The 15,920-nt window shown below is 36.2% G+C and overlaps 1 protein-coding gene across 2 annotated transcripts in view; it reads right to left on the minus strand.

Moving 5' to 3' along the window:
- SMC4 (structural maintenance of chromosomes 4) overlaps positions 1–15,920 on the minus strand; it is a gene marked incomplete at both ends in the record, with an annotated part of 32,473 nt that overhangs the window by 3,304 nt on the left and 13,249 nt on the right. For both annotated transcript variants that reach the window (XM_080696888.1, XM_080696887.1), the window contains 12 exons: positions 447–591; positions 3,563–3,752; positions 4,917–5,043; positions 6,027–6,179; positions 6,740–6,819; positions 6,916–7,141; positions 8,204–8,365; positions 8,718–8,903; positions 11,202–11,435; positions 12,891–13,055; positions 13,762–13,912; positions 15,506–15,646. In XM_080696888.1, the coding sequence (XP_080553014.1) occupies positions 447–591; positions 3,563–3,752; positions 4,917–5,043; positions 6,027–6,179; positions 6,740–6,819; positions 6,916–7,141; positions 8,204–8,365; positions 8,718–8,903; positions 11,202–11,435; positions 12,891–13,055; positions 13,762–13,912; positions 15,506–15,646 (1,960 nt within the window). The remainder of the gene's footprint in view (positions 1–446; positions 592–3,562; positions 3,753–4,916; positions 5,044–6,026; positions 6,180–6,739; positions 6,820–6,915; positions 7,142–8,203; positions 8,366–8,717; positions 8,904–11,201; positions 11,436–12,890; positions 13,056–13,761; positions 13,913–15,505; positions 15,647–15,920) is intronic.

Below are 15,920 nucleotides of genomic sequence, written 5' to 3' on the forward strand. Positions count from 1 at the left end.
GAGACAGGAGGAACATGCAGGTTTGAAGCTAGCTGCGCTGGCTTCAGAGACCTTGTTTAAAAAAAAAAAAGAAAAAAAAATATAAATAGGTCTGGGAGTGTAACCTGGAGGTAGAAGGGTTTCCAGGAACCCCAGTACCACCAAAAAAAAAAAAAAACAAAAACAAAACAAAACAAAAAAACGTATACACATATTCAAATGTAGTTTTTTCATTGATTAACAGTCTTCTTCCTCCCCTATCCTTCCTTTCTGGCTTTGCTGAGATTTCCCCTCCATTTTAACTCAGAAAAGTTAAAATACTCATTTCTATTATACAAATACAAATCGTAGTTATAAAGCTTTTAACCTATTTAGTGTATATTATAAGGCACTGAGGTCTTATATCCAATTCTTCAAATTGTATCTAGTAACATTACTTTCCCTCTCTAATACAAAACAAACCTTACCTCTGCAGCATTTGTGTTTTTTATGACCTCTGTTGCTTTGATCTCAAGACTTTTCAGCTCTGCTGTTAAGTCATTTACTTCTTTTTCAGTATCTTTTATTTCCTTCTCTGTGCAGGACACAGAGTCTTGTGTCTTTTTAAGATTTCTAAAAAAGCAAAATGACATGTTAAAAATGTGGTTAGTAAGCCCGGCATGGTGGCACATGCTTATAATCCCAGTACTTGGGAGGCTGAGACAGGAAGATTACACAGGTTTGAAGCCGGCATCAGCTATTTAGTGAGACCATGTTTCAAAATAAAATATAAAATAGGTTGGAGGTGTAGCCTAGAGGTAGAGGCTCCTTAGGTTCCATCCCTAGGAGCGCGCGCGCGCGCGCGCACACACACACACACACACACACACACACACACACACACACACACACTCTTAGTACGTGTTACTGTTTCTGAAAGCTTACCAAAAAAACTTTGTGACACTGACATTTTTTTTTAATACAGGTTTTTAAACATGACTTACTAAAACACCCCCCCCCCTTTTTTTGCAGTATTGAGGATGGAACCCAGGGGCATTCTACCTCCGAGTTACATCCCCAGCTCTATTCTTTACTCATTATTTCGAAACAGGGTTTTACTAAGTTGCAGAAGGCCTAAGTAGCTGAGGCTGGCCTCAAACCTGTGATCCTTCTGTCTCAGTCTCCCAAGTACCGAGTTTACAAGTGTGTACCACCATACTCAGCAACTAAAACATTCTTGAACTGTGTGTGTGTGGTACTGAGTATTGAATCAAGGAGCACCCTTGCCTCTGAACTATACCACCAGCCCAATTGTATATTATTTTTTAAAATTTTGAATATAGGGTCTTGCTAAGTTGCTGAGAGACTCACTAAATTGCTAAGGTTGGTCTCAAACCTGCAATCCTCTTGTCTTGGTAATACTGGGAGTATGAGTACTGGGATTCTAAGTGTGTGCCACCATACCCAGCTGAATTTGTTTTCATGCATTTACACAAGTACTTCTGTAATGGGTCATATATTTTATTTAAACCTCAGTGTAAAATAGTGAAATTTCCTTATCTAACCTTCAATACAGTTATTCATTACATTATTTTTTTTGGGCCATTTTTTCCTAAGATTGCAGATTCTTAAATCTCTTAGGTAAACATCTGCTCCTAATATAAACAAATGAGTTATTAGCTTATCTCTGAGCAAAGGGCACTGGATTAACCAGGTAGTCAATATATAATCAACTTGCAAATTAATCACTTCAGTCTCAGTATTACACACACACACACACACACACACACACACACACACACACACACACACACACTTGTGTTCCTGAGGATGGAACCCAGAGAAATTCTACCTTTAAACTACACCCCAGCCCTATTTTTATTTTGAAACAGGGTCTAAGTTGTGCAGGGCCTCACTAAGTAGCTGAGGCCCTGCCTGTGATTCTCCTGTCTCAGTCTCCCAAGTACTGGATTACAAGCGTGGCCCAATAGCTTCGTTTTGTAAATACTCAATCTCTAAAGAATTAAACAAGATTCATGAATGGATAAAATATTCTTTAAAGTAAGATAATAAAACCTTTTGGCTATTTAAAAATTTAAGGGTCTGAGAGTATAGTATGGTGGCAGAACATCTGCCTAGTATATGTGAGGCCCTGGATTTGATTCTCAGAACACATACCCACAGTTACCAAGACAATTTCATCACGAGATCTCATTCTTACCTCATATTTTCTTAATGCATAGATCTATCTAAATTACATCTATTCCTCTTACACCAGATGAAACGTGTATGCCCTTGCAACTAGGGAGTTAAAAATATATCTATTTTTTTGTAGTACTGGGGGGTGAGAACCAGGGTTTCCAAATTCACTAAACTGCCAAGATCCTCACTCAGTAGCCGAGGCAGGCTTCGAACCTGTGTGATTCTACTGTCTCAGCCTCCCAAGCACTGGGATTACAAGCATGCGCCACCACGCCTGGCTACCAGAATATTTTAAAAAACTGGTCATATGATAGCACCCATAAGTTTTTTTTTTTTAAACTAAACCCTTGTACAGTTACATGTCAGATTTAATAGGCGTAAAGGCAATATTTAGGGGAACATTAAACATTTTTTTTCTGTGGTAGTAGGGATTGAACCCAGCAGCACTGTACCTCTGAGTTGTACCTAAACTCTTCTTATTTTTTGTTTTGAAATAGAGTCTGGGTTGGTTGTTGAGTCTCGCTACAATACTGAGGCTGTTCTTGAACCTATGATCCTCCTGACTCAGCCTCCCATGTACTGGGATTACAGGCATACGTTACCGTATCTGGCTGGAAGATTGAATTTAAATATTACCTCTTGCAGGGCGTGGTGGCACACGCTTGTAATCCCCGCGCTTGGGAGGCAGAGACAGGAGGATCGCGCAGGTTCGAAGCCAGCCGCGCGCGCTGGCTTAGGAGACCCTGTTTCCAAATAAAAATGTAAAAATAGGTCTGGGAGTGTAGCCCGTAGGTAGAAGGGCTTCCAGGAACCCCAGTACCACCAAAAAAAAAAAAAAAAAAAAAAAAAAAAAAATATATATATATATTACCTCTTGCTGGGTATGGTGATATGTGCTTGAAATCGTACTACTTGGGAGGCTGAGACAGGAGGATTGTAGGTTTGGGGTTACCCACAGCTGGGAGGCCCTTTTGCAGCCTAACACCCTGTGTCACTTTTTTTTTTTTTTTTGGTGGCACTGGGGATGGAATCCAGAGGCTTTCTACCTCTGGGCTATACTCCCAGACCTAGTTTATATTTTATTAGAAACAGGGTCTCACTAAGTTGCTGAGAGCCTCACTAAAATAGCTGAGGCTGGCTTTGAACCTGTGCAATCCTCCTGTCCCAGCCTCCTGAGCACTGTGATTACAAGCATGTGTCACCTCGCTGGGCTATACCCTGTTTCAAAAAAAAAAAAAAAAAAAAAAAAAAAAAAAAAAAAAGAAAAATCAGAAATAGAGATGCAGCTTGGAAGCATAATACCCCTGGGCTCCATCTCTGGCACCAAAACAACAACAACAACAAACCACCAAAACCTTCTTGCCAATGTGGAGGTAGGGAAGGGAAACTATGTATACTGTACCTGTCAGCAGTCTTGATTGCTACTTGTGCTTTAGTTATAGCAGAAGCACATTCATCTAACTGCTTATTTATTTGGTCAAGTTTATCTTGCTGGGCCTTCAGTTTATGATTATTGATTTCTACGATGATATTGTGTAACCGTTTAACCTCAGCTTCTACTTTACCAGCTTTCTCAGCCACACTATCATACTCTGAAATAAAAAAAAGGACCTTAATTCATGTTTCTATGCCAATAATCATCTGTTAGATAGATTTCTTCAATGACAAACAAGTGCACAATAAATTTTACATAAGCCTATACTCTATGGCTCAGCTATGAACATAACCACTGATTTATCAATGGCTTCATAAAATCAGGTTCTTTTCAAAGATCTCCTGAACCTTCTTAGGGTACTTTTTTAAAAATTAACAGGTCTGGGGATGGAACCCAGGGACATTCAACCTTCGAGCTACACCCCCTGCCCTATTTTTTATTCTTTATTTTGAAACAGGGTCTCACTAAGTTGTGGAGTGCCTAAGTAGCTGATGCTGTAACGTGAACTGGAATCCTCTGGTCTCAGCCTCCCAAATGCTGAGATTACAAGCGTGTGCTATCACGCCTGGCTTTTAGGGTATTTTTATTGACTGTTGACTTCAGGATAGATGTTTAGCCTTGGACTATGTGTCTGAATCTATTAACTGACACATGGTGCAGAAATTGTGGTTGTCATCGTCTGCTAACCTAACTCTGCAGTTCATGATATATCAAAGTGAAGATTTAAGAGATTGGTAGTGAGGCGTGGTGGTGCACTTCTGTAATCCCAGTATTTGGGAGGCTGAAACAGGAGGATTGTGAGTTTGAGGCCAGCCTCAGTTACTTAGTGTGGCCCTTTGCAACTTTCTGAGACCCTGTTTCAAAATAAAAAATAGAACTGGGGGTGTAGCTTGGAGATACAATGCCCCTGGGCTTCCATCCCCAGTACTGGAAAAAAAAAAAAAAAAAGAAAAAAAAAGAAAACAGATTGGTCTATTCCCTGTGGGTAAGGGTAAACCTTTCCCAGATTCCTTTGTAATTAGACTTTAGACATAATTTAGGTCCATTTAATCAGTTACCTGCATAATTTGGAAGGTATAAATTATGAATTAGGCATGTTTCTGTTAGCAAGCAGTACAGAGAAATCAGTTTTTTGTTGTTGTTGTTTTGATGAGGTTGAGAGATTCTTGTGGCTAGTCAATAATTTCATAAAATACTGATAAGAGAGTGACTTTATTATTTTTTTTTTTTGGTACTGTGGATTGAAGCCAGGGCCATCCTAACTAACACCTTAAAAATCTGCTTTTGGCAGTTTAAAAAAAGTGTGCATTTTTATACATACCTGTTTTGAAAGCAATAACATTTTCTTCCAGCAATTTTTGTTTTTTTTTGTCAGGGGCTGCAGCAAGTACATTAGCTTCAAGTTCCTTAACTTGAACACTCAAATATTCTTCTTGCTCTGATAAACGCTACAAAATGTTTTAACATTTAAAGCCAATGTTTTAGTTTAGTGACAATAACATTTACTTTAAACATTTTGAATTTTTAAAAAGGGCACTTAAAATCCAAGACAAATACTAACAGGAAAAGGGCAGGTTTCCATGAACAATTAGCGTAACAAATGAAAATAATAAGAATGGCCGACAAACACAAAATGATGTGTAAGCTCATTACAAAGACAAACCAAGACTCCATTTGTTAATTCAGAAAGTAGCAAACTTACAATATATTTAAGACTAGTGTTCAAATATATGAAAAATAATTATTTGCATTTGCTGTCAGTAGAGCATGCATAAAACATATTGGAGGACAATTTAGAATTACTCAACAAATGCCTTAAATACTATATATACTGTGTAATACCTGTAATTGTAGAAATCTACATTATGAAAATAATTGAATGAGTATAAAAGGCACACAAAGGTATTTTCAATATGTCAGTCTAAACAAAAATATTTTATCAAATGTGGTAGAAAGAAAATTCTCTTAAGCAATTGAAAAAATTTACACTGGCTTTTTAAATTTATTAAATGAAGTTAGTATATTTAAAAGCCATATGCAAACTTTATACATACAGAGATACATAAATACATTACTATTTAAAAAACTCATAAATAATACACATCAAATTGAATATGATGATCATGTGGGTATTTTCTGAAAACTTTAAATAGAGATATACTCTTTTTTCATAATCAAGAAAATGTTCCATTTTGAAAAGAGAAATAAATGGTAACATGTTTGCTAAGAGAAGTTATGTTTCTACTGAGTATACATAGAAAACAGGAATGGATGTGGCTGGAGCAGCACTGACAGGGCATTATCCACTAGTACTAAGGGAAACAAAATCTTCCTTTATATTTTAAAACTGGAAGATATTGAAATGGTTCTGCCAAACTATTGCTGAATTCCAAGTCTCTGCTAATTCTACCCTCTCCCATACACACAGTACCTGGATGCTTGCAGTAAACTTTTCTAGTGTATTCCTCATTTCTCTTTCATTCTGCCTTAACTTAACTACTGCTTCTTCAAGCTGTACTTTCTGTTCTTGGATTTGCATTGCTTTTTTAGAGTCTCTTTGCAATTGTGATTCCATTTTATTGACCTACAAAGTAAAAGTATGAAGTAAGTTCACAACAAAGTTAACTTATGAATAAGGAAAACCCAGACTTCTGATTTAAAGATCAGAAAAAAATCAAAATAACCCAGTTTGAATCCCTAATACTAAAACTTTGGAGATGGTCAACAAATTTTTGCATCATTTAAGATGGAGAGTCAACTTTAAGTGTTGTCAAATTACCCATTATTTCAATGAAGATTCAATATTCTAATAGTTGAGTGGAAGAATATAAGCTATTTCAAAATATGGGGAAAAAAATTAAGACACAACATTCAGAAAAAGTTAGGAACCACAGATTAGAGACTAGCCTCGGCAACTTAGCAAGATTCTCAGCAACTTAGGGAGACTGTTTCAAAATAAAAAATAAAATAGGGTTGAGGGTGTAACTCAGAAGTAGTATGCCTCTAGGTTCAATCCCCAGTACTACACAGAAACACACACAGAAAATTCAATCTCTTTATTTAAAATCGCCAAATTTTATAATATTTATGGCTTTTACCTCAGTAAAGCTGTTAAAAAAAGAATACAATTTTAAATATGCTGACCTCTTCTTCAGTGATTTCAACCACAAGTGATGATCCCATTCTTCCTTTCATTACTTTGCTTCCACCACCTGTCATTGTACCTGGAGAACATGGGAGAGAAGCCAGCTTTAGATGTCTCACATACAAAGAGATTAAACAAATCCAAGAGCAGTAAAATAAAAAACCCACACTCTTACCTGACTGTTCTATGATTTGCCCCTGTAAAGTCACCACTCTCCATCTTCTATCTTTTTGATATGCTACTCTTGTGGCTTGATCCAAGTTGTCAGCTACCAAGGTATCCCGTAAAGCAAAATAAAAAGCTTGGCGAATTTCCTCATCTTTTACTTTAACTAAATCAAATAACCGAGGAGTATTTTCAGGAGTTTGAATTTTGGTCATTTTTTTGGCCCATACTGCCATCTAAAAGCAAAAACAAAAACCTTCAAAGATATATATCTCTCTAATAAAGAATCTATAATTTTTACTGGGCATTACAATCCTAATTAAAATCCTAAGAAATCCACACCAAAATTAAAACTAATTGGTTCAGTAAGGTTGCAGGAAAGAGGTCAACATAAAAAATTAAAATATAAGCCGGGTGTGGTGATGCATGTTTGTAATCCCAGCATCCAGGAGGCTGAGACTGGAGGATTGTGGTTTGCGGATAGCCTCAGCTACTTAGTGAGGCCTTCCATAACTTAGTGAGACCCTGTTTCAAAATAAAAAATAAAAATAGGGCAGGAGGTGTAGCTCAGAGGTTGAATGTCCCTGGGTTCCATCCCTAAACCCGCAAAAAAAAAAAAAAAAAAAAAAAAAAGTATTTTTATACAGCAGCAATGAATAATATAAAAACAAAATTTACCAGTGTGCTTATACTAGTACAAGGAATACCTGTGGGATGATAAAAAAGATTTGGGAATTAGATAAACTATTCTAGAATTAGATAATGGTCATGGATGAATATCCTTATCAATACACTAACATCCACCATGCTATATTGTTTAACATATATAGTATATAGTATGAATTTTAAGTTGGGCATGGTGGTGCATGCTTGTAATCCTAGTAGTTAAGAGACTGAGGCAGAAGTATCACTACCTCAGCCTCCGCATTTAATGACACTCTCAGCAACATAGGGAGACCATGCTTCCAAATAAGAAATGTATCAGTCTGGGGATGTGGCATGGAAGTGAAATGCCTCTGGGTTCAGTTCCCAGGAACACACATACACAAAAAAGTAAATTTTAATGTATAAATTATTGTACAACAGTTATTGATGGATGTTAGAAACAAACTACTCCTCCCAACATGAGAGGTCACTAACACTGGGGAGCACATTCCTTTATTGGAGGCACTGCAAGCCAGTTTTCATAACCATGTATATCTGGGATTCACTGAATAATGATAAAAAAAAAACTAGAAAGGAATAAAGGGCTTAGCACTTCACAATTAAATAACTGTTAGCTTATTATGAATACTCACCTTATCTAAACCTATAAAGGTTGCCACTCCAATATTTTGCCTTTTCAGGAAGTTTACACATTCTTGGGCTGTATCAATAGAATCAACAACAATGTAGTCTAATGAGTGACAACAGGATGAAATGGCGACATCATATTTTTCATCAATGGCTCCTAGGTCCCCCTAATATTTAAGAGGAGGGGTAAAGAATTAGTGTATAATTACTATAACCAGAACCTTAGGTATAATGTTACTAAACCCAGAATATATGAAATTCTTATTAAAAGACGGAAGTAGTTTTGTGAAGTTTGCTTATCACTACTAGAGTTATTTTTTCTTGGTGGATATAGAGAATATAATAATCTAAAACCAAGCACAAAAAACTAGAAGAATAAAATGTTAAACAATGAGTATCCCTGAAACAAAAATGAATGCTCTTTTATGTATAGTGACACTCAATATACAGCTAAGTTGAAGTAAGAATATAATTTACAATGTCTTCTTTGCGAAAATGTAGCCATTCTCAAATCATTACCAGTCTTCCATATATTCCTGGAATCCTGCCAGATTTTTTTTCTTGTATTATTGCATCAAGGACTTTCCCCCTACTTCGATTCGTTGCTAAGGAACTTTTTGCTTCTTCAACTTTTTGGAAAAGATCATGAACCAAGCCTTTAAAATTTATTTCTTCTCGTGTCAGTTTTTGAAGTTCTTTTTCTTTCTAAAAGTGAAAAGAAAATGAAATCCAGAGGAATTAGACCCTAAACATACCAAATCCCAGCACAGAAGTATTGTAATGTTTCAATAATACAGAAATAAAAAGCCAAAAATAAACACGAACCAGAACTAAGATTCATATTGCAATTGTTGGCTGGGCTTTGAAAAATACAGATGGGTCTCCTGTTTTAAAAGAGGCATAAATAATTTGGGTCAATAAAAGGAAACACAAGTGCAGTAATGGCTACAGGAATAGTCCATTGTGATAAAACAGAACTATAGCTGTGGCTATCCCAGTTTGGCAGAGAAACATTAGTGTAAATAGATCCTAATTCTTAATTTCTGCCCTAATCAAAAGCAGATCTAGGAATGGAACCCTAGGTAGAAGTCAGCCAGTGGGCAAGACTAGAGTATGCTGTCTTTGCTTTCTGGCTAAATAAAAGTAAAGTGAACAAAAAAGCATAGCTACTAAATAAAAGGGAGAAAGACAGGTTACCAATAAGAGAATCATATAAAAAATTGCAATTTCTAATTGGCAACAGCTGTTTTTTTAACTCCTTCTTCCCCATTTCCTGGCTTTTAAAAATTTTTACTTGGAACAGACCTCAGGGGCAGAATTCTACCTCTGAGCTACATCCCCAGCCCCATTAAAAAAAAGAAATTTTTTTTTTTTTTGTTTTGAATCAGGATCTAAGTTGCTGAGGTTGGTTTCAAACCTGTGATCCTATCTTGGCCTTCTAAGTACTAGGATTACACGCTGCACCATCACAACTGGCTCCATTTTCTGGCTTTAAATTATTTCTGTTAAAAAGACAACCCTTACGCTGGGCGTGGTGGTGCACGCTTGTAATCCCCGTGCTTGGGGGGCAGAGACAGGAGGATCGCGCTGGTTCGGAGCCAGCCTCGCTGGCTTAAGAGACTCTGTTTCCACATAAAAATGTTAAAAAATAGGTCTGGGAGTGTAGCCCATGGGAGTGTATACCGGAGGTAGAAGGGCTTCCAGGAACCCCAGTACCAGCAAAAAAAAAAAAAAAAAAAAAAAAAAAAAAGAAAGAAAGAAAAAAAAAAAGACAACCCTTCTCCAAATCATAAAGATAAAATGAAAATAATCACTGGATGTAACTGAATTTAATTTAAATTCTATATGGTCATGAAATACCTTGACCAAATTAGTATGACTTTGCTAAAACAAAAAAGATATTTTTAATATCAATAGCTCTTATGTTTTGAGATAAGGTCTTGCTTTGCTGCCCATACTAGTCTCAAACTCCTGGACTCAAGTAATCTTCCTGCTTACGTCTCCCAGGTGGCTGAGACTACAGGAACATAACAACTTGACTGAATAAAGCAGTACTGCTGTCTTACTTAATAAGGTTTTGGAGATTGCATTGAAGTTATGAAATTCCTTAGTCATCAATTCACTCAAGGATTGGGGACAGGGGCACCAATGAACTAAATATCTTCATTAATTTTGAAATCCCAAATAGAGGAGAAAGTACATCCATAAACTCAAAAACAGAAAAACTAGACTAAGATAGTTTGCATATCCAGTAAGTTTTAAATTTATTCTTAACATAAATTGCCTATATGAGCTCAGGGGCATTCTACCTCCAGACTATACCCTCAGTCTTTTTTTTTAATTTTGAAACAAGGTATGGCTAAGCTGCTAAGGACTTTGCTAAACTGCTGAAGCTGGCCTGGAATCTGTGATCCTTATATCTAAGCCTCCCAAGAACTCGGATTATAGACATGTACCATTATGCTTGGCTGCAAATTTTCTTTTGTTTAAATTATTTTCATGGGATTGTGTTAGTTGTTGATGCTTTCTTTAAATTTTGAAACTGGGGATTAAATTTAGGGGTATTCTACCTCTGAACTACATCCCCAGCCCTTTTTATTTTGAAATGGGTTATCACTAGACTGTTGAGGCTGGCCCTGAACCTGTAGAACCTGTAATCCTCTTGTCTCAGCATTCCAAGTACCCCGATTATAGGCACTATGACTGGTTATTTGCTGTGGGATGTTTTGAGGGACAACAGTTTCTATTTTTGAAGTGTTAGGGACTGTACCCAGGGCCCTGCACATGCTAAGCAACCTTCTACCACTAAGCTACACCCTCAGCCCTACTTTCTTAATAGTTGTAAATCATATCATATAGAATACTGATATGCTGACTTTATTCTCTAGATTGTTCTAAATAAAAAGTCATCTACAAACTAGTCTATACATTGAGATTAAACGCAACAAATATAAAAAACTAGGTTGGACAGTGTTCAGATTAAATACAGAAGCAAAGGTTTACCTCCTTTAATTCTTGTTCGGTTTGAGGGAGTTTTGCCTCTATATTTCCAATCGCAGCTTTCCTTTCTTTCAGAGTGTCAGAAGCTGCAGTAAGAGCTTCTTTGGCTTTACTTAATTGAGACACTGCGGTATTATGCCGACTGAGATAGATATCAAGCTCTGACTGGGCTACATCCATCTTTGAACGTGCTTCATTTACTGATTTGTTGAAACCCATAAGTTCTTTTTCTTGACTCTGTTAAAATATGAGTTCATTAAGTCTGAAATGTATTCATTTTTAGTAAAACTGAAATGGAAACCACATTTTGAAGTCAATTTAAGGAAGGAGATTCTATGAACACAGTACGTAGAAACAAATAATTTTTAGAGGTGAGCAAATTGATATTTTATGCCTACATGTCAATGTTCACGGTATCTGAAATCTTTTCCCAACTGATGCCATGAAGAGATTTGTGAGACAGACCCGCTCATTTTAGGATTAAGACAAAAAGGGACTAATTTAAAGAGAAAAACATGGGTCCAGGGTTTAGATTTCATGCTCTTTCCACATTAGTAAGTATGAGAACTACTTGGAAAGTTTACTGAGGTATATTGTTGAAAATCTTTACATTATGCCAATTAATGAAAATTAAATCTGAGTCCTTCTGTCATTGACTCAGGGTACAAGACAAACAGAAGTATTTGATATGTATTATTAAATAAGCAACTGTGCCAAATCCACCACTAAATAAATATTCTATCATAAAAGCTAGTACATTATCCATTTGCCACTTTATTGCATACACATTCTAAGTTTAATAGTGTGACATTTGAGTATGTTCATACTCCAAAGCAGATCTACTTAGTCTGTGATCATTTATGCAGTGAATTCAATTACCATTATTAAAATGTGTATTTAACAATCAGCACTGTCAAAAGGCTGTGTTGAATATAAACAAAGAAAGCTAACTTTGCCTCTATACTTATGTTGGGCACATAATACATATCATTATGACAATCTCACAGTCTATTTATACAAAAATAGTATTTTCTTCCTCATTTTGAGGAAGATGACTTGGAAACCTGATGGTTTATACAAGAGGAGAGATAGCATTTGATTGAGCTAAAATTTAAAGCTTTTTTTTTGTGTGTGGTAGTGGAGATTGAACCCAGGGCATTCTACCTCTGAGCTATTTTTTATTTTGAAACAGGGTCTCATTAAGTTGCAGAGTGCCTCACTAAGTAGCTGAGGCTGGCCGCAAACCTGTGAGCCTCCTGATGTCTCAGACTCCCAAATACTGGGATTACAAGCATGCATGATCTCACTTGGCTCGAGGCACAACTTTTTACCTATTATACAAAGGCTATAAGGCAAACAGAAAAAAGTTAACCTGTGCTCTGTATAGACCCAGATTTTATAGGTGGCCAATACATTAATTACCAAAGAAATAATTTAGAATATGAAAATAGAAAATATGATGATTCAACAAGCTTAAGAATGGTTATATGTAAAGTATTTAATGCTATACTTCTTACCGCTACAAATTCCCAGCTAGCTTTTCTATTAAAATGGAAAGCAGAAAATAAAAGGAGATAGTGTATATAGGTTGTACAGTTTCAGAAATGTTAAATTTTGTTCATATGATCAACTTTCAGCATTACTACAAAAACAAGTTAAAAAATAAAGTCAATATTGATAAAAGAATCTTACTTCTTTTTCCTTCTGAAGCCCTTGTGTTTCCTGTTTAAGGCTATCCATCACGTCTTTTAGTTTTTTTTCTTCTTTATCCTTTTCTTTCTCAAGGGAATTGTTTCTAGCTGTTGTTTCAGTTATGATACTCTTACTCTTGGCAGGTATACTTTTAAATTCTTCAATCTGAGATTATAAAAGTTATGGAACACACCTTAGGCTACCCAATATTATCAATATTTGACTATTTTAAAAAGCATTTCTCACAATGGGATGCAGCTCAGTGATAAAGCACATGCTTAACATGCACAAGGCTCCTAGAACATGAACAAATACACTTTTGGGATCTTGAGGTCCTTCTTTCTCTTCTTTCCTATAATTAGGTTTGAATTAGTTGACTTTACCAAACATTTTCCCAATTGCGCATTGTAATTTCTATATTCTCTCAGTTGAATGGTAAATACAATTTTTAAGTTCCTGATTCATTTGTGAAAGAAAATACTTCCTGGCAGGTCTTATCTTCAACTTCTACTTACATCAAACTATAATTAACCTTTAGTCACAAATATGCTCCAAGCATAGTTTCGAGAACTTTTCTAAACTAATAGCACTTATTTGTAAAAAAAAATGAAAAATAGAGCTGGGCGTGGCGGCACATGCCTATAATCATAGCACGTTGGAGGCTGAGACAGGAATACATATTGTAGTTTCGAGGACAGCCTCAGCAAGTAGTGACACTGTCATCAACCTAGAGAGACCCTGCTTCAAAAATAGGGATGGTGCTGTAGTTTGGAGGTAGAATGCCCCTGGGCTCCAAAAACTCCCAAGCAGAAAAAAAATATAACTACATCTAATATTCAAAGATTTTTAGATTTTTCCCCCTAATACCTACCTTTTCTTTATCCTTCTGAAGTTGTTTCTCCAGTTTTTTGGCTTTGCTTGTAGCATGTTTTAATTTTTCTCTAACTTGAACATCTTCCAAATCTAACTGTGTAAATTTTTCTTTATTTTCCTCAATATATTTTGTAATTTTATTCAGTTTCCTAGCAAAGCAAGTAAATTATTGCAAGTAAATTATTAGTCATTATTTTGTAAATTCGATTATTTTAAAGATGTTATACACCCTTTTTTTCTTAGTAGATAGGATCCTAAACATTCCCTTTCTTAAAGCTGGTATCCTCCCATCAGTCCAAAAACAAATAAATGGGCATGGTGGCCCAAGCTTTAATCCCAGTATTTGGGAGGCTGAGACGGAAAGATCACAGGTTCACAGTCAACCTAAGCAACTGAGCGAGATCCTGTTTCCAAATAAGCAATAAAATAGGGCTGGAGGCTTAGTTCAGAGGTAAAAAATGCCCTTAGGTTCCATTTCCTATACCACAAAAACAACCAACCTCTTCTTAAAATTCCTAACTATGAGGGTTGCTTTGCTTTTCTAGGCTGGAAAGGAAATACCTTTTTCAGTGATTATGATATCTAGGTATAAATTCTAAAAATTAATCATAGAAGTTAAAAAACAATGTACATATATGATAATAGTGTTAATTGAACACTATGCTATCTGTGGTATCTGTGTATGGTGGTATTTGTGTCTGGTATAGAGTAGTGTCATGACTGAAAATATTTCTTTCTCTTTTTGGTGGTACTGGGGATTGAACCAGGGGCATTCTACTTCTGAGCTACACTGGAACCTGTCTCAGTCTCCCAAGTACTGAGAGCACAGGCATGTGTCATCATGCCTGACTGACAAAATTTTAAAAAATCTTTTTAGAACTGGACATGGTGGCAGATGCTTGCAGGTTCAAGGACAGCCTTAGCCAACCAGTAATACCCTGTTTTAAAACAAAAAATACAACAAGGGGCTTTAGGTTGTAGCTCTGAGATAGAATGGTTTGGGATTCAATTCCCACTACCAGACACAGATACCACACAAAATCTATTTAAATAACCCAAATTCTGTCTCTGAATCAGATTTTTGGACTTCTAAAATACTAACTTGTCAGATCTTAATTTTTAAAAATTGTTATGGTATTCTGCCACTAGGGGTAGCATTGCCCACTATGTTAAGACTTAGAGCTGGGCACTGAATGTATTACATGGTGTGTTGAATGCAGGCAATTTTCTTTTTTCTGGTGGGAAGAAGAGATCATCTTATATGTGGGCAAATGTAATACACTTATGATGTGCCTGCAGTTAATTTTACATATTGACACATATAATAAAATGAACTGAGAGCTATGTGTGGTGGTGCGCACTTGTAATGCCAGTATTTGAGAGGCTGAAATAGGAGGGAGGATCCAGGTTCATGTCCAGCCTCAGCTACTTAGTGAGGCCCCGTTTCAACATAAAGAATAAAAAATAGGGCTGGGAGTCAGGTGTGGTGGTGCACACTTATAATCCCAGCAGTTGGGAGGCTGAGACAGGAGAATCGCGGTTTGAGGACAGCCTCAGCTCCTATGCACGTCAGTGAGACCCAGTTCCAAGTAAATAATAACAATAATTTAAAATCAGACCGGGGGGGGGGGCGGTAAGCTCCAAAGTAGAATGCCCCTGGGGTCCCTCCCCAGTACTGCAAAACAAATAAACAAACACACACTGAATCTAAATACTTTTAACACTTTACGAAAGATTATTACTTCTCTACATCTTTTACAGCTTTAGTCTTAGCTTTCATTTCATTCGACAGTGTATTGCTCTTCTCATTAATTTCTTTGGTATCTTCATGAATTTTTTCCTTTTGTGTTTCCATTTCAGCAATTCGTTTCTGCAGATCATAACTAGGGAGGAGAAAAAAAGGAGATCCTAAACTGTCATTTCTAAAACTGTAACTATTTTAGTGAAATGAGTTGTTTCTGAAGTATTTTTAACTATAGTCAATTTACAATTAACTAGGGAAGTTACTGATGGGGGAAAATCCAGGATAAATGCTAGAATTTAGGGATAGAATAGATTCATTACTAAAAATAAATAAAATAAAATTAGTAATTAATGCAAAGGAATGTATTTTTTGTCCCTGTTTAGCTTCCCATGTTTTATTTGCTTGTGGCAGGT

This window comes from Muscardinus avellanarius, assembly GCF_963383645.1.
Source record: "Muscardinus avellanarius genome assembly, chromosome: 5".
NCBI classification, from domain to species: domain Eukaryota; kingdom Metazoa; phylum Chordata; class Mammalia; order Rodentia; family Gliridae; genus Muscardinus; species Muscardinus avellanarius.